Source organism: Hesperophylax consimilis, chromosome 9 (genome assembly GCF_061612785.1).
Source record: "Hesperophylax consimilis isolate HC1 chromosome 9, BYU_Hcon_1.0, whole genome shotgun sequence".
In the NCBI taxonomy this organism is placed as follows: domain Eukaryota; kingdom Metazoa; phylum Arthropoda; class Insecta; order Trichoptera; family Limnephilidae; genus Hesperophylax; species Hesperophylax consimilis.
The window spans coordinates 7513280-7532821 of record NC_142844.1 but is presented as its reverse complement, the minus strand read 5'-3'; the positions used below and the strand labels follow the sequence as shown (position 1 = coordinate 7532821).

At 33.5% G+C, this 19542-nt stretch overlaps 1 protein-coding gene across 1 annotated transcript in view; it reads left to right on the top strand.

The window, feature by feature from the left end:
* Window positions 1–19542, top strand: part of LOC149420852 (ATP-binding cassette sub-family G member 4-like) — a 90797-nt gene that overhangs the window by 16739 nt on the left and 54516 nt on the right. Inside the window, exon 2 of the mRNA XM_089635579.1 lies at window positions 8817–9026. Within this exon, the coding sequence (XP_089491705.1) occupies window positions 8915–9026 (112 nt within the window). The 5' untranslated portion in view covers window positions 8817–8914. The remainder of the gene's footprint in view (window positions 1–8816; window positions 9027–19542) is intronic.

The following is a 19542-nucleotide window of genomic DNA, read 5'->3' as shown; positions in this document are numbered from 1 at the left end:
ATAAACGAAAGCAATTCAGTATTTCCACACTCGAATAACCAGTTAAATATCTGTGCACTATGACATAATTATTTATAAATACAAAAAACTGTACAATTGCTCGTTTATTTTTGTTTTTTGCCCTCGTTTTCCTTTTAATCTAAGGAAGAAGAAAACCTGAAATATTTGATTAAAAAACGCACACAAAAAGTGCTTTTTCCGTTAAAGTTTCCAATTAGTAATGGGAAATAGAAACTCAGGGACCGACGCTTATTGTGTAATAAAATATTTATTTAACGGTAAGTGTGGTATTTACGTTTTCGTCAGCAAAAAAGCACATTTATTTTGTTTGAGAATTATATTTTAATTTAATAATATATTCTAAGCGTTTGGAATAATCGCTACTATTGTATGGCTAATTTATTATTATCACTCACATTAATCAATATCATTACAGTCATTGGCCATTAATCTTTGGTTTTGAACGTAGCGTCTGTGGTTGGTTTCTTTTTATGGCTTCAGTGTTTTTTCTGTGTAATAATGCCTGTAATGAACTTACTTTCAGTTTCAATCGATCGATTCCATTAGAACTACAGGCAACCAGTTTGTCAAACTGCTGAATGTCACACTTTGTAACAAAGTCACATATATTATAAAGTTGTAAAATTAATCAAAAGGCTTTAATTTTGTATCATTTGGTGAAACGCCTTGTATTAGATTCAGCGTCTTGTGACATTATACCTTAATTTTATCTGTGAAACAGTTTCCGCTCAGGGAAAGGAACTGAGTTCTCGTTTAAAAACGTCCAAACATGTCTTCAAGTAAAACACAAGTGTAATAAGTTACTATCATTCTCTATCTTATTATTATTCTCTGTTGTGTATTTGAACGGTAACTTACTGCTTAGCGCCGTTGGTTTAGCGTTTCGTTTTTAAGTTTGCAGATCAGATTTATCACAAGAGCTTTGACCGCGGCTGTATACATGACGCAACGTAAAGTGAGTTGTGCAGTATTAAGTTCACTATCGATAGGTTCATTTATTTGTTTCGAGACTTTAGATACTACTAAATTAAGTTCAATGGTACATTCTTCAAACGTGGCATCAAGCTGGTGCAAAGTAAGACGGTTCCTAGAGCAATAGCCAAGCATTGTGTCGTTAGTGTAACAACGAATTTAAATATTATTTTTGTGGACCGCGCTGACATCATCGCTGCAATACCAGCTGTCATTTCACACTAAATATGCACCGTGCACTTACGGCAGTTGCAACTACCGAGTTCCGTCGATGTCTAGCTTTGATAGCGTGTTTCAACATGTTCAGCGAATGTGTTTTATGAACGTTATGCACCTAGTACCAGCGAAGAATATCTATAGGTACGCAACAAATAATTTAGTTATGTCTCAAAACAAATTATGCATCCCTTATAAGTATATACTCCAACTAGATGCTGATTGACCTCTGTTATTTAATGTTATGAAATATTGTTATATATGTTATCTTAGGGTATACTGCTTTTATTAACCTTTCATTTATTATTTCAATAACTATTTTATCTTAACTTTTCCTTATACATTTATAATATTGTTATCCCTTTAGGATAACCTACACTTTCTATTATGTCTTCACGGTTTAAAATGTATGCAACTTTATAATTTATATTTTAGTTATAGTTGTGCATGTATCAAATAATATGTAAATACTTATTTATCTATCCAATACGTCTGTCTCGACACAGGTATATCCTAGTGAGACAGATATCGAAAAACAACAGTTAAAAAAAATATATATATATATATATATTCGAATGCAATTTTAGTTTCATTTCATATTTAAAGCCAGATAACCTTGCGAATGCAATGTAAAACTTTCCGTTTTAAACCTAATTGCAATCGTTGTAATAAGTTTAACCGCTTGTAAATTAATAAAATGCATTTATGACAGCTCAGTTTTATGCAAAATGAAAAATTTTAAATGTATATTTTACTGTACATTTTTTCTAATCGCTTTCATTCACTTCAAGCGTACAAAACCGTTCTTGCTTCATTTATACAGATTATTCGGGGGTAAAGGAAAAGGAGTAAAATATTCTACACGATAGTACAAGTAAAAAAGAAACTAAACATTTTTTTTGAAATTTCGAAGTTATAAGGGAGTTTTTAAGTAAAAAATTTGAATTGTTTTTATGGGAAAATAAATATTCTTACATCGAAAATATTTTGGTATGCGTATGGTTTGTTAGCGTACTTTACCCCCGGACACTCTGTATATTCTAATATTCTATGTCTTGCTTAAGTTTTGAGCCCAAATATTTGTTTATTACAGTTTGATGAATTATATTTCATTATTAATATTTAGACTGTATTTAATATTGTAACGGACGTACTGCTCCAATATCAGCTGACGTCGCCCCATATTATTAATTTGCTATTTGCCCTGTTATTAAAGTAAAATATACTGCCCAAAAATGTAAAATGTAGAAATTTGTAAAATTGCTATGTAAAATTGTTATGTAAAATTGCTATGTAAAATTGTTATGTAAAATGTAAAATTGTTACAATAAACGAAACGTCGGAGCTTGGCTAGAGGTATACGGGCAGAGAAGTAATGTGAGAGCTGGTAAAATCATATTCATATTTTAATTCGGGCACGATTGGTAGAACCGTGCCAAAACGTAGTGGGAAGCCTTGCCGTGCGCCGTCATAGCGTCACAAATGACCGGTGGTACGCCGTCATTACGTCCCACGGGCACGGTTCTGAGGATCGTGCGAAACTACCGGCCGACGTCCCGGCGGGGCGCCGCGATAGCGTCGCAAATACGGCTCACGGATTCCAGGAATCAAAGAGAAAGTGGGCCCGTGTGAGCGTCCGCGCGCCCGCCGGTGGCCTATAAAACGTGCAACATGCCCTCAAAACGTCAGATCTCCAGCAACACTCACCAGCTCAACACCTCTCTCTCTGCTCTGCCCTCTACCTCGCTCCGACTTCTGACTCTGCTCGCCTTCTTTCACTCTGACCCCCGCCTCACCCTGGACCACGGACTGCCTACCCCTTTGGACCAGACCCGGAATCAGCATCAAGAACAAGCGACAAGTAATCGGACCAGTGCTACAGCGGCTTCAGAGACGGCCCCGTTCTACCCCTCCACGCCACTGAAGGAAGACGCCTCACGCCTCCACAGATTGGGATCACCGGCCCCTTACAGTCTTGTGTGTCACACATTACGTCTGATACAAATATCTTACAGAAAATATTTACTCTTTTTTTATGGTTAAATATTTTAATTTTAATTTTTTAATGATAAAATAATGTTTATAAGACTAGGTTTTAGGCATAGCTCAAAGGATAATAAATTATTATAATCAATAATTAGTCGCCTGAAATATCAATACAAATAAGCTTATAATAATTTCTTATCCTTTGTGCTATGCATAATACATTGTCTTAAAAACATTAGTTTATCATTAAAAAAAATAATAATATTTGAAAAGTGAAAATATTTCACCAACAAATTTAGATATAATATGTCTCGACGCCATCTAGTAGGAAATTTAATACTAACAAGGTCTTTCCTATAAAAATAAAGTTGGTTGTTTACGGGTGAAAAAATAAAATAAGCAATAATTGTTGATTGAAGTACTAGTACATATTGAATTATTTGGCGTGTTGGAAATAAGCCGACGTAGCTCAGTGGTCCAGAGCACCTGACCCTGGACATCAGAAGGGGCGGGTTCAATTCCTAATTGACTAATTATTGCTTATAATAATTTATTATAATTTTTAGTCACTGGAATCAAAATGAGGCCATTTGAAACATGATTTTGTTCATTCTCAGTAAATTACCATGGAACATTCAATGTAACCTACTTGCGTTCAGTAATTAGTTGTTTTTACTGCCAACATATTGCATATTCTATTGCCTTATTCACACTCCATGCAACTTCCGACTTGTTATTATGGCGAAACATAGAAAAATAGACTTAAATCCTTGACGCAAAAGAAGAACAAATCTATATGACTTTTGCAATGTTGTTTCAGAGCAAAAAGTCCAGACACATTTTGGTGTCAAGATTATTTAAATTTTCTCAGAATTGTTGCAACAAACAGTACAGTCTTGGTTTATTGGCTTTTTTGGAAAAATATTCTGCTAGTGCTCTGACTAACTTAAGTAAATGTGAACGAAACAGTTACAGGCTTACTTTTTTCCTTTTTTATGTGAATACCGCACAAGAGTCCCAACTGCTCCCAATCGTCTGGAGCCAGTGAGACTATGGCTTCCCCAATTGGGGTATGTTGTGAGGCTGAAGATAATGGGGAGAGGAAGGAAGATGAAGGTGGGGGAGTACCTGGCTATTCAGATTTGGTAAAAAAACACGGCTAAAGCCATTTCTAGCAACGTTTCAACTCTGAATGGTGTTTTACACCAGGGGAATACTGAGAGTATCTTTCACTCGGAACGTGAAACGGAACGGAACGTTCTGCAAATATACTATTTATTATTATTTTAAATTAATAAATATACAAATTAATCAAATAAAATTTTGCGCACGCCGGGATTTGAACCCGCGACCTAGTCGAGAGCCTAAACCCTCGACCACGGAGGCCGTCATATAAATATATTCGAAATAACTTATTTCTCGTAGTTAATTTTTGGGTAATTGTGTCATTTGCGCTTCCATCTTCTTAGCCAACATTTCGGACAGCGTTACATTGTCCATCATCACGGCAAATGTGAAGATTGTGGAAAAGTGTTTATGTATGTAAGTGTTGTGAGCGTTAATCCTTGTACGGCCAATATTTCAGCATAATAACTATTTACATTAATGTGGTTTTAGTCGTTTAGTTTTGGTGTAACCGTCAAGTACCGGTCACATGACTTATTGCTATTAATGTTTTTTTGTGAATTTCATTTGCTTCCGTATTTTGGCGTGATCACGCGATCGATCGCGTTTTGGGTCTTCCCAGCATTTCAGGAATAAATCCAAAGTGTTGCTCGGTTATTAAACGATAATATTTACTCTTCAAATTTAAAATCATTACGAACTTATTTCCAATTATTATTGTCAAATCGATTATATTGCTTGACGACTGAACGACTTTATTTGTTCTTTATCGTTAAGGAAAAAGATAATAAAGGAATAAGAAGAAGGAAAATGTTTGACAGATAAAATGATGTCTCAAAACTTTATGCATAATTGCATGATGAAAATCTGAAGATATTAAGCAAAATTTTTGCTATATAGATATCAAATATTATGTAGATGTACATATACCTACCTATGCTCACTGAAAATTATAAATTACTAAAAAACTAGGTACATAAAAATACGATGCGTCAATCTTAACCACAGACGTTATACAATGATAGAAGGGTTTGTAGGTGTCCGAAGTATGTAAGGTCAATTTTATCTTACATTTGGACAAATTGATCAAAAAATTATAATTTTCATTGACATGTCAGCGCCCTGACTCAATATTATGATAAATGACTTAATATTATGGGATATTATTCAATATTATGGTACATTATTCGATGTTATGCTACTTTATAAAATATTATGGTACATTACTGATGTATTTACTGATATAAAAGTTCTACTGTTTGCCGATGACATGAAACTTTATAAAGAGATTAACCACATTAATGATTGTATTACACTTAAAACTAACTTGAGATATCTTTTTGAATGGTGCTCAATCAACAAATTAGCATTAAACATAAATAAATGCCAGTTCATTCATTTTTCCAAAATAAGTAATCCTATTTTTTTTTCAATATTCATTAAATGATGAAAATTTAATTTGTGTTAATAAAATTATTGATCTAGGCATTATGTTCGACAGTAAACTCACCTTTGTATGTCATATTAATAATATTATCAACAAGGCCCTAAAGACTCTCCGCTTTGTTTTGAGAGCTGCAAAAGATTTCAATAATTTAGGAACATTTATTATGTTATATAAAACCCTTGTCAGATGCCAACTTGAGTATAACTCTTCATTATGGTCTCCATTTTTCAATATTCATTCAGATAACATTGAAAAGAGTCAACGGAAGTTTCTAAGGTTTATAAATTATAAATTGCATATTCCTATACAAAACATAAATTACAATTACCTCTTGGATAAAATGTCTCTATTGAAACTTTCAGAAAGAAGAATAAGCACAAATTATTACTGTTACAAAGAATACTACATTTTAAAATTGACTGTCTCGGATTACTTCAATGTATCAATATCCATGTTCCCAAAAAATCGTGCTGACATTTCTTACCTTTTTACTTCAATAACACCAGGACACTAGCTTACCAAAATTTTCCGATTCCGAGACTTCACAATCTCGGAAACATATTCTGATCTGGGTGATATATTTCATTTGAAAACTAATCAGTATGAATGTTGTATATTCTATCACTTTTATTCTTCTAGACACAAATAGACCTATGTACCCATATAACTTCTCCGCTTCTACTATTTTGTTTTGTTGAATCTTTTAAACTCAATTATATGCGTGAGGATTCATTTTTGCCATTATGTTTACATTCTTCTTTATTGTATTAATTTTTAAGTGTTTACTCTGATACAAAATGCTTGTATTTTATTTTAAAGAAAAGCCCACAAGGGCGTGTAATAAATAAAATTATTCAATATTATGGTACATTGTTCAATATTATTGCACTTTATTCAAAATTATGGTACAGTATTCAATATTATGGTAAATTATTTAATAGTAATGTATATTATTCAATATTATGGTGCATTATTCAATATTATAGTACCTTCCTGCCTAAAGAAAGTTTGAAAAAAGAATTGTCATTAAGATAGTGATGTTTCTTAACAAATTGTATAATTCCTTATTTGAAACAATAATATGTTCCATAAAATGTGTGGCTTATAATTAAGTAGGTAGGTAGTTATTTAAGTACCTACCTACTTACAAATTTTGGTTTTGATTTATTAATTAAGAGAAAACAACACATTTTCTTGAATAAATATAATAATTAATAAATGTCGCTTTGCACTCAGTATATGTGGGCTAATGCCGGGTAAAAGGGGACTGCGGACAAGAGCTCTAAACTAGTTTTTGGCGCTATCGGTGTGCACAAATACATTTAAACGTGCGCTCTGTAAAATAATTTGTCTGTAGGTACCAAAGTTTTTTTAATCACATACCTAGTTAGCTTAATGAAGTACTTACTCGCACCTTTAGCTCAGCGAGAACTGAGCGACACGCTTGGGAAATTTAAGATAGCCAAGGACTGCAAAACACCAAATAAATTCACCTTTAAAAGTTTAACCTTTGCATTTGGTACGGTTTAACAATTTTACCACCTTTAAGTCGTATAACCGAGGTCTTTCAAAACACTTTTAGTGGTAATAAAATTGATACAATATTGTTTGTCATTGATGAATAGTAAAAAATACCTGTCAAACAATTTTTGAGTTTAAAGAAAGTTCAAACTGTACAAATAACAATATTAAGATGATAGGAAATCATTACGAAGATATATTTTTTTGTTGGGTTTACAATAAAATCATCACTGTGCTTTAGTGTTCTGCGTTCGCTTGCAACAACAACAAAACGTTAAAAAATCATTCCCTAGGCGATCCGAAAAATATGTATAAAAGTAAACATAAATTTTGAAGCAGCTGTTAAATATGTAACTTTTTTTTTAATTTACACGAATACATTGTAGTATTATGAATAATTTGAAATAACAACAAATAAAAAAATAACGGAGATATGAGCCATCAAGTAGGATCCTCTTTAAAAATTTTTTACTGATGGTGCACTTGTTTTCTTTGAAATCATCGCAAATCAGGCGTGGTCTGTATATATATATATATATATTTTTTTTTTTTTTTTTTTTTTTAAAAGAAAGACAAACATTCCCGGGTCACGAATAACCCAACAATGTTTGAAAATCTCCTAATTTACACGAATACATTGTAGTATTATGAATAATTTGAAATAACAACAAATAAAAAAATAACGGAGATAATTTTTTAAAAGAAAGACAAACATTCCCGGGTCACGAATAACCCAACAATGTTTGAAAATCTCCTAATTTACACGAATACATTGTAGTATTATGAATAATTTGAAATAACAACAAATTAAAAAAATAACGGAGATATGAGCCATCAAGTAGGATCCTCTTTAGAAAATTTTTACTGATGGTGCACTTGTTTTCTTTGAAATCATCGCAAATCAGGCGTGGTCTGTATACATATATATATATATTTTTATTTTTTTTTAAAGAAAGACAAACATTCCCGGGTCACGAATAACCCAACAATGTTTGAAAATCTCCTACTACCACCACAGAAAGCCGAAAATGTTGCTTGTGTTGTGATGGAGGACTTAGCCAGCCGAGGAATCGAACACGCGACGCTCGGGTGAGACCCAAGCGCTATGCCCACTCAACCACTGACCGGTCCAAATGTAAAATTACCTGCCCGGTAAAATATGTTGTCATAAGTTAAGTAGTTTTTGAGATATCTTGTACATCAGTGTTAAAATAGGTTTAGTAGTTCTTAAGATATCTTGTACACCAGTGTTAAAATAGGTTTAGTAGTTCTTGAGATATCTTGTACACCAGTGTGAACATAGGTTTAGTAGTTCTTAAGTTATCTTGTACAACAGTGTGAAAACAGGTTTAGTAGTTCTTGAGATATCTTGTACACCAGTGTGAAAAACGTAGGTTCGAATACGACTCTGCCTCGCTCACTTATAATAGCCATAACTTCGGAAATAGTATGCCTTTTTTAATGTTTAAACAATTAAGAATACGTTGTCTCTTGTATTAATAAATGTTTGCTTTTTCTTTCTTTCTAGTTATGACCCATTTCTACGGTTGAGGACATTGTGCAGTGACGTGTCGATAGTTTAAGCAGTGGTATATTATAATATTGGGTTACCACGTGCAACTAAACATGGAGGTTCAGAGTGAAACGCACGTGAAGAGACTGACCCACCTCCCGCGGAGACCTCCCGTCGACATCGAATTTCAGGACCTCACCTACTCAGTGCCAGTAGGAAGAAAATGTAAGCAATATACTTAATACTACCAATGAAAATCTATCATATCCCCTTCCCATTATCATTTTACAAACCCAGGAGGTCTAGCACGGACGATCGGTAATAACGAAATCCGTCTTCTATGGTCAGTTGGCGATATTTGCGAGCACGGTCAGAATATGATTCTGACAGTCGGTAGACAAAGACCGCTACTTTTAGCGCGGCTTTCAAGGTGTCGGATAAGCTAACAATATGCACGATCCATAGACTTTATTCATTCATCTAAGACGCGTTCAATTGATCCCTTAACAGTTTCGAGAAAGTTGTTAGTTATGATATGCCTGAGGAATTCATGAACTAATTAAACTCCCTCTTTAGTATCAAAAGCCAATGTACTCGTATATTAAAGTTAATATTTCAACAATTCGACATTGTAAATTTATTAGTATTTTTAACTTTTACGTAGTCGCCTTATCGATTATATTGCCTTGTCGTTGTATCGATTCCTGATTTATTGCATTATCTACATCGGTCTGAATATCAATAGTGCGACCGTGGTCGGGAAATCAGTATAAATTCAACGGTAGTTAAACTCATCGATCCGATATCTTAAAGTAATCGATTTAACTGTAAAATAAAACTCTGTTATCCATCCAATCTACTTTATAGGGTGTAACGTTAGTATAAAACAGCTATATGTCACTAAAATACTTTTTCGATTTTTTATCAATATTAAATTTGCAGAAAGAACTATAATTGGATCTACATTGAACTTTGTGGCGGTACATACTAAAATTTCTTTTAGTCAAAGAAACTATTTATATCAGGCGCCACTTATGTTTAATATTCTTCAAAAACCAAGTCTACCAATAATTTAGTTAAATTTAAAAAGTTAGGATGTTTGTATTGACAGACGATTATCTTAATATTTTTTTCATCCTTGTCCTTTCTTAAGTAATGAGATTTTATATTAAGTCCCATTTGCTAAAAACTGAACGCCACCCTGGTTGTATTTATTATCTAGGTACTTTGTTTCTTCCTGTGAATAATGATAAATAATTAGTTATGGTTCAAATATTGTTACAATATACTATCAAATTACCCATCTGGTTACTCACTTTATACATATTTTTTCTATCTTTTTGAAATATGTTGTGTTTTTATGTACAGGGTTTTCCAATAAGAGGTGTTATTTTGAATAGCCCGCTATTTCGGTAGATGTTACTTTTGAAGCTGTCATTTATTAACATTTGACAAGTAGAAACTACGTCATTAATAAAAATGGAACTTTAAACGCTTCAACAACTCATTGAAATTATTAAAATTCACTTGAATGAATCAAATGCGAATCATCTTGAGTGATGAGGCCCATTTCCACCTCGGTGGCTTCGTCAACACGCAAAATTGTCGCATTTGGGGCTCGGAAAACCCAAGAGTTATTGTTGAAAAGCCTCTCTATCATCGACGTGTGACTGTTTGGTGCGGTTTATGGTCCGGCGCAGTCATTGGACCTTACTTTTTCGAAAATGAGGCTGGAGCAACAGTTACGGTGAATGTAATGCGCTATCGAGAGATGATTAATGATTTTTTATGGCCGAAATTGAATGGTATTGATCTGGACAACGTTTACTTTCAACAAGATGGCGCTACGTGCCACACAAGCAACGAAACCATTGATCTTTTCCGATTGAACATCAAAATAACACCTCTTATTGGAAAACCCTGTAGTATTACTTTATGTTTGTGATTACTCTATGTTTGCTTCACTCAAATGTAAATGCTTAGCCTCGATACAGGCTTCATCGAATTGAGGTTGATTTTTATGAGTAAAAACATGATTTATGTATGTTGAGATGCAATTAAACTGTGCTAGACCCCCAGATGATTCAACAGCTTTAATATTAATATGATATCACGTGCCAATGTAATAATGTTAATTACTAATGGCTTATGATTTAGTTAGCACCATATTAATGGTGTTTTCATGACCAAATGTTATCAAATTGATACTAAAAAGAATCGTTAAGCCCCGAAAGTTGAGCAACAATTTATGGGTTATGTATCAAAAGTGAAATGTCCGAATGCGCCCGTAATTATAATGACACGTACAAGGTTGAGTATTAGTATTAAAATACATACCGTCTTTTTAAAAATGTGTAAAATATTTAAGCAAGTTTACCAATTCCTAATTGCTATTACTTTTTTTGGGTAAATTTTGATTCACCTTAATGTATGTATGTTTTCAAATTGTTGTCATCTGATATAGATTAATTCTGTAGAACACTTTTATTTCGAAACAACTTTTCTATTTTTTAAGAGAGGCGGCAAAAAACCTAACCACGGATAAACTTGGTTGAGAAAGGTCTAGAAACGTATTCCCTACTAGGTCTTATGTGGAAATATAAACCAGTAAAGGTAACGCACTTGGTTAGGATTCCACTGCCTACATAGCATCATGCATTACACATTAACACTCCAGTTGTGCGCAGACTAGCTTTTTAATTCGTATGTCCCAATTTATTATGTTTTTTATATAGTTAGGGCTAGCGGAGTGTACATGTATATGTGATAATTACAAAATAGAACAAGAAGTTAGGGTGGCTTCAAGAAGATGTTGAATGTTTAAGTCCCAATTACTAGTGAATCAATTACTTGCGTCGGGTTAAGTCAAAATCGGGACTAACAGAAGAGACAAGAAACTACGATACGATCTAAACTAACTACCTAACAATTCCACCGTTTCGGTCACAACTCGGTCTTGGCACACACTGATTGCTTCATTCTCATTCATACATCGTCTCATACATAGTCTTCTGTTATTCCGATTCCAGATATGGCCAGGCTCAAGTATCTGGTTTACTTGAACGTGTCTTGTCTTCCTCGGGCGTCCCCGACTTCTTCTACCTTTCACATTCACGTAGAATATTCACTCCTCTCTTCGTTCATTCGCTCTACATTATGATAATATTATATTAATGTAGCAAGTGGCAAAGGGCCAATACAAAATTGTGAGGCGCGGTTCCGTCCAATCTGCCGACCGCAAGAGAACCGAAGAGACCGAAGAAGAAGTGGTGTGATCACAACTAGATAAAATAACATTATGATTATCCTTTAGATTATGAAGAAAACAATACTAACCATGTCGCGTGCCATAACCTCTCTTTTTAACCACGTTGCCATTTTAGACATTTTATACGGTTTCGAGCCAACAAGATCATAAAAAGAGTAAAAAAATAAAGAGTTTTAAATATTTCTGGTAGCCCTAGGCACAGCAGAAAGTGAAATCGCAAACCAAAACACGAGCGCAGCTTAAAAAAACTTAATTATTATTTAGATATGAGTAACTAAAGCCAGTGAAGCGACAACACCTTAGTGAAATTCAAGGTTTCAAACGTAAACCAACCATTAACAAGAACCAATTATGCGCATGATTCTAGCAAAGCCTTCGACCACTTGGTTTTGATTTTTCGTACACAAGTTTTGAAAATATGCATATGATCTATTATAATATTTTAGATGTACAAAGCCCGTATCAACTGAAAAAGTACAATTAAATCAAGATTATTTTTTCACTAAGTCTAGGAAGACTGAAGAATGTTTGCAGAATGGTGGATATAAGAGAGTATAAAGTCATGCTATTTGAACTAAAAGTTACGAGAACACTGCGAAAATAGTGTATGTTCATGATTAAATTCATTAACGGGAAGAATGTTCGCGAGAGACAAGAAGACAGATAAAACATTAATGGAGGACTGAATGTAGTTTTATTGCGAACTGACTCAAGTCCCGGTCATTTTCCAGGTTTTACTGAAACCTCTTAGATCACAAGGCCGGAACACTTATTCAAAGCAGCCTTCTAACTTGAATGGGACTTTACAAAAAAATCCTTTTTTTCAATTAATTCTTATTTAAAAAAACATTTTAGTTAATTTTAAAAAAAAATTAGGTTTTATACAAGTTAGGAGGCTGATTTGATTCAGTGTTCCGGCCTTGTGATCTAGGAGGTTTTGCTTTTACGCAGAGTTTTTAGCTGTACACAGTAATTTTCCTCTTATTTTGTACGTCAAATCTGCACAATTTCATCGAGAAGTATCAACATTCTGCTTTTACGGGTGGAAAGGAAGGCTCGGGTGGTTATCCGAAATGTCATGTAGACAGTGACCGTGCCCTTTTTTTGAACATAAAGTGTGCAAAATATCATCAATATCTGAATACTGTCAATTTGTCTGTAAAAAACAAAGCCAGGCTGCCCACCTGCCTGCTACAGATACACTTCTTTATAGACATCAACAACAAGAAAGGCTTCTGATTGGAAGCGGATATGGGAAGACATAACACGATCAAGTGAATCACATAGTGAAGTGACATTTACTGAAGAGAAGAGAGACAAAGCTTCTTATTTTCCCGTGAGGAGAAAAGACGAGATGGTTAGTTGGATGTTTAGTCCTTGCAAGGATTTTTCACAAACCAGATTACATACATAATCAATATTAATAATGATACTGCGGTTTCCAGCCTGGCGTGTCCAACTCGGGTAAATGGATTATTTTCTTAAAAAAAGGTTTGCTGTAACCACAATAACAGTAAAATGATATTGGAGGAGTCTAGACAAGAAGTTTCCCGGTCTCAGCTCTCCGCAAGGAGTCCACTTCTATCAGTAACACGTTTTTTGTTGGTTAAGGCATTTCCTAAGGAACTTGATACTTCGATTACAATATCACTACATGCAATTTTTCAACACTAATACTGATGATCTGAGAATGGGATTGTACACACTAGGACACTAGGACATTTTGCAAAATAATGCACTTAAATAAATTATCATCAGTAATTAAAAATTATGTTCACATACTTAATCCATTTTTTGAAAACAAACAAAAACTGATTTGAATTCGTGGATGTGATGTCTGAGATCTCATTAAATGTAACTAAAAGTAAATTCATTGTGTTACGTAAAAAAACTAAACGAACTTATTACCTCAAATATAGACCCTCAAAATATTGAAGACGTAGAAGAAATTAAATATTTAGGAATTACAATCGATAACAAATTAAAAATTAACACTAAGAAATGTAAACTCAAAAAAAGAGCCTTTTGTAAAAGCTTTTTTAGGCGTATATATATGATATTTTGAGGGTCTATATTTAAGGTAAATAAATAAAATGCAAAAAAGGTAAACTTCTTAAGTAGGATAAATTGAAAATTAGACCTTTGAAACAGGGGCAAAGAACCTTTCTGAGAGAAAATTGTTCACGCGTTCTGAAATTATGTTTTTATACTTTGTCATCAGGCCGCACCGAAAGTGCTCGCGGGCCGCACCAAAAAGCCTCGCGGGCCGAATACGGGCAGCGGGCCACAAGTTCCCCACCCCTGCCTTAAAACAAGTAAATTGGTCAACAACACCACTGTTACATAGCATCCCACCTGAATTACTCCATAAATGTAATTTTTCTGAGCAATACAACACAAGTTAAAATAATGCAATACCATAGCAATGTTTAGTCTTTAATACCCCATTATTTATTTATAATTTTTTTATTACAAAAAATTGATTGTATAGTTCATGGCTATCCTACGGAAAGCTGCAACGATTTTAGTAGAGTTCATGGCTATCCTACGAGAAGCTGCAACGATTTTAGCAGAGTTCATGGCTATCCTACGAGAAGCTGCAACGATTTTAGCAGAGTTCATGGCTATCCTACGAGAAGCTGCAACGATTTTAGCAGAGTTCATGGCTATCCTACGAGAAGCTGCAACGATTTTAGCAGAGTTCATGGCTATCCTACGAGAAGCTGCAACGATTTTAGTAGAGTTCATGGCTATCCTACTAGAAGCTACAACGATTTTAGTAGAGTTCATAGCTATTCTAGGAAGAGCTGCAACGATTTTAGTAGAGTTCATGGCTATCCTACGAGAAGCTACAACGATTTTAGTAGAGTTCATGGCTATCCTACGAGAAGCTGCAACGATTTTATTCTTCCTAATACAAATTTATCGGGAACACAAAATAATATATTTTTGAAGTGAAACTTCTTTAGGCGCGTAATGGATTTTCGGGGACGGAGTAAAACCGAGTCAGGATCGACACGAAAATGCGGGTACCCCCACCACCGCTCACCGTTCACTGTCCCTCTCTCACCATATGCGCTTGTTGAGGTGGGGGAGCCGCTCACGAACGTTCTCTCTCTTCTCTTCTTTCCTCTCTCTCAGACACCAGCGAACTGCGCCACGCCAAGCATCAGCTGCTTGGTTAGTATACTGCGTCGTGAGTGTAATACGAGTGAAATACGTAATTGATTGTGGTTCATACGGTTTGGTACAGAATTTCAGTGTTAAAAATGAGTAGTGACGAGATAGAGGTGATGAACACATCAGTGGCACAAGAGGAAATATCCTATCAAATCCATGCTTCGTCGTTGAATTATTTAACCTCTAATTTTCAAACTAACCTAAGAGAGAAAATAGAGATGATGAAATGAAAATAGAGAGAGAGGAATACTAGAAGTTTCACTTCTGTCTTGCGTAGGCTTGACACACCCACTTTTTTTTAAAATGTTTTTAATGTTTAACGAACTCCCGGGTTTAAATAATTCATCAAATTTCAAAGTAAATTTTCAAGTTCTTTGAAGGTTCTATCTAAGTTCTGTTACTATTTCAGTTTTGTGAAGCAACTGATCAATAATGATATAGTAATAAAATCTTATAAGAACTTGAAAATCAACTTTGAAATTATTCAAATTCGGTGAACCAACCCGTCCTAAATGTTAAGGAAGCTAAAAATCTTGCAGTTTTTCGTGGATTATATCGCAATGTTTTGAAGTCCAAATTTAAAAAAAAAAATTCAAACAGGAGTCCACACAAGACTGTAGATTTGGGCGCCGGGTCCAAAGCGTGTCTTCACCCGATGAGAATGCTCCTTTACGGCCGATAGTGATGATAGTTCTAAAAGTTGATGTAGTTTATTGCAATCTGCCTCCCGCACCCGGCGCTCGGTGAATGTTGGGCAGTGGGCACTGGGTGTGCTGTTGTCTCTCTGCTCGCTTCTGGCGTTTGGCGGTTTCCTAACAGGGCCGGCTGGTCTTAAAGAGGTAAACACCAAAAGATTTGGAGCAGAAGACTAGGCAAGGTGAGGCAGGTGAAGGGCAGGGTTCACTTGTAGAAAGTAGTTAAACACTTGTTTCGTTGGTAAAGATGAACAATGATAATAGAATATTATTATAATAGTTTTAGAGTAGATGTATAGCAGATATAAAATATTAAAAAAAATTATAGATAAATTAAATATTAAAATAAAAAACAGAATCTGGATCGATGAGTATAAAAAACGGTGATTACTTAAATGAATTTTCTTCAATTATTGACCACCGTAAATGTTAACATATTTTGGTCAAGCGATTATCACCACATACAAAATTAGACTATCGATTCTTATGAGAATCAATTTTCTTATTCAATAACATGAATTTATAAAAAAAACTGTGTTTGCTGCAATTCATTAAGCACTTTTCCAGAAAGATTATTGTTTCGTATCATATTATGATGATACTGAATTAAATATTTGCATACTACATTAATCTTGGAATGATAAGGTTACTAAATTCCTATTTCCCAACATAATTCAATATTATTTGCATCTTGCAAACACATTAAGCATTTACAATCATTAATATTTAACGTTTTGTAATTATAAAAAGCAATAACACATCAGAATGAGTATAATTTATTTCGTCCTTAATGTGTAAATACGTAAGTGACAAGAATACAAATGCATAGTAATTATATTAAATTTCTTGCTATTCAATTTTATGGTTTGTTTACACGTGCAGATTATAAAATCTCACAAATTATAAAATCATTGCCTGATTTTTATTATAATGTTAATTATTTTATTTGTCTGGATGGTTTTTTTACATTGCAATTAACACTGCAGGTATCATAAAAAAGAGAATTATAATATATAATCATATTTCTGAGAATTATTAAACGGAATATTAATGGTTTTTTAATTTAATTGTTAATTTAATTTTTTTTCTTTTAATTTAATTAAAATCAAATTGAATAGTATAATTATGAAGTTCTGCAAGTATTTTTTGGTTTTTGTTATTGTTATAGCTGTCTGTTTGTTCAACTGACAGTTTTAAAATGGCCTTGAAACTGACAGGAGTTCTACGAACTAAATACAAAAACAATAAATAAAATTAATTTTATTCTGCTGAAGATTTACAACCCGATTCACCCGGATTACAAATAATCTGAAAACATTAGAAAATCTCTTACTACCATAAAAGTAAGCGGAAAATTTTGTTTGTGTCGTGATGGAGTACTTAGCCAGCCTCAGACGCATCCGAAGGGATCAGACGCGATGCAAACTAAGCCACTGACCCATTGGTAAATAATTAAACAATCAATATTTTTAGGTTATTGAAACAATTTTCAACTGAAAATAATGTTGCCGTGGTCGTGAATACAAATAAAAATAATTTGATTAGAGAATTTATTTTTACCGTCGGAGATTTCAAAAGTGAAAGCTTTTAATCGTAATAATAAATGCTTATTTTTGTCAACGATGTAATATTCAAGTTTGTGTTATTTATTTTTGTTTATTGTGAAAATCAGTGATTCCAATAACATTTCACAACATTTACAATCATTAATAACATATATACGAGTACATCAATTCTTACATACTTACATTAATTATATCAATTGCGATGCAGTCGCGTGTTAAAAATAAATAATTATTCTTATCTTGAATTCACTGAGGTTTTAATGAAAAATAGCCATCTCAGAAAAATAAAAGGTCTGTGCTGCTTAGCTCTGGTGAAGTTATCGGGGACATACAAAGTAATATGTTACAGAACATCAGGATTGCAAATGTGTCCATTAAGCAGCTTGCTACTAATACAACTGCATTTATTCTCCTAAGGTCTAGAGCACAGGTACTCAAACTTATTTCAACCTCCGCCCATTTAAAGATTTTAACTTATTTTCTTTTATATTACCATCTGTTGCGTATCTTAAAAACAGTTTTGCAAACATAATTTATTAATAACGGCACGAACTGAAAATGGGTACTTCGATTCAGTTTTAAACTTTGAGGATCCAATGACAGTGATACATATATATTCTGGGCAAAGAGGAATACATATGGTATTTAGTCACAGAATTTCTCTACTGAAATAAATCCTGACTTCTAATATTACGTTGTGGAATCCGAAAGCTTATCAATTCTAGCAATACCGGAATATCAACTAAATCATTTGGAATTTTATTTATAAATACCAAGCCCGTGAAAATTCGTCTGTCTGACAATTTGAGCATATTCATATAATTTAACAGAGTGTTGTAGTTGAACATAATTGCTAGAATACCCATTTTTTAATTTATAAAACGTAAGAATTTGTTTTGTATTCTTTCAACTGCTTAATATACTTACATGTATATTATAATGTGAGTTCCAGACCGCAGAATTGTACTCAAGTTGACTTCTTACATAGGCAAAATGAAACAATTTAATACACTTTATATTGTTAAAATTTAGGGTTAGCCTAGTTATAAATCCCAACATTTTTAAGCTCTTATTAGAGATCTCTGTTTTGTGGTTAACAAATGAAAGATTTGATTGAAAAGTGATGCCTAAGTCTTTGATTTATGTTCATGTCTCAAGAGCATTGTTATCAAAAATCATGGATTTTTTATTCGATAAAATCTACCTATTTGACATTTTGAGATATTTAAAAAGTCTATTTTCATTACACCAAATTTTCGTTGTCTTGAAGAATGTTGCAATGGTAAATATTTTGAATAGTTCTATACATTTTGAGGTCATCAGTTAGATAGTTACATCATGAAATATTTTTATAAGATCATTTATCAACAAGATAAATAAGATTGGGCCAAGGTGTGAATCCTGTGGAACTCCACTTGTTGCATTATTTTTTTCCGACAGGAAGGATTTTATTATAACAATTTGTTAATTCATCTAGATTCCGTCGGATGTTTAAATATAGAATTTTTCTGCCGTCGCCCTTCTAGATTTCATTAACGCCCCCTAATTTTCTTTAAGTCTTCTACTGCCCCCCTGAAAGCCATGCATACATTTACCATATTATTTTATTAAAATCATTCCTCAAAATATTAACATGGAAACATGTGAACTGCTTACTGCGGTTAAAAGCCTACTAATTCACCTAGATTTCGCCGTTTATCCCATAATTAAGGTTCTATAAATTTGACATATTATGACAAGCGATCGCTCAAAACGTTTCGAAAAATCGCTCGAGTGGTTAAAAAAAGTTCATTTCGTTCAAGTTTGAACGATTGTTGTAATACTCATAGAGTTACGAATTGATTTCTTTGAATGAATCATAATGACGCTCGCCAAGAATCTGATGTAGCAGGTGATTCGAAACTACCGATTTCATGAAATAGTTCATCGTCTTCTTGACTCCCGTAAATCCAATTTTTATCAAAGGGAATCGATTCATGTTAAAAGAATATTTTTAAACATTGAAATGAATTCAAAGTATCAAACATCATACC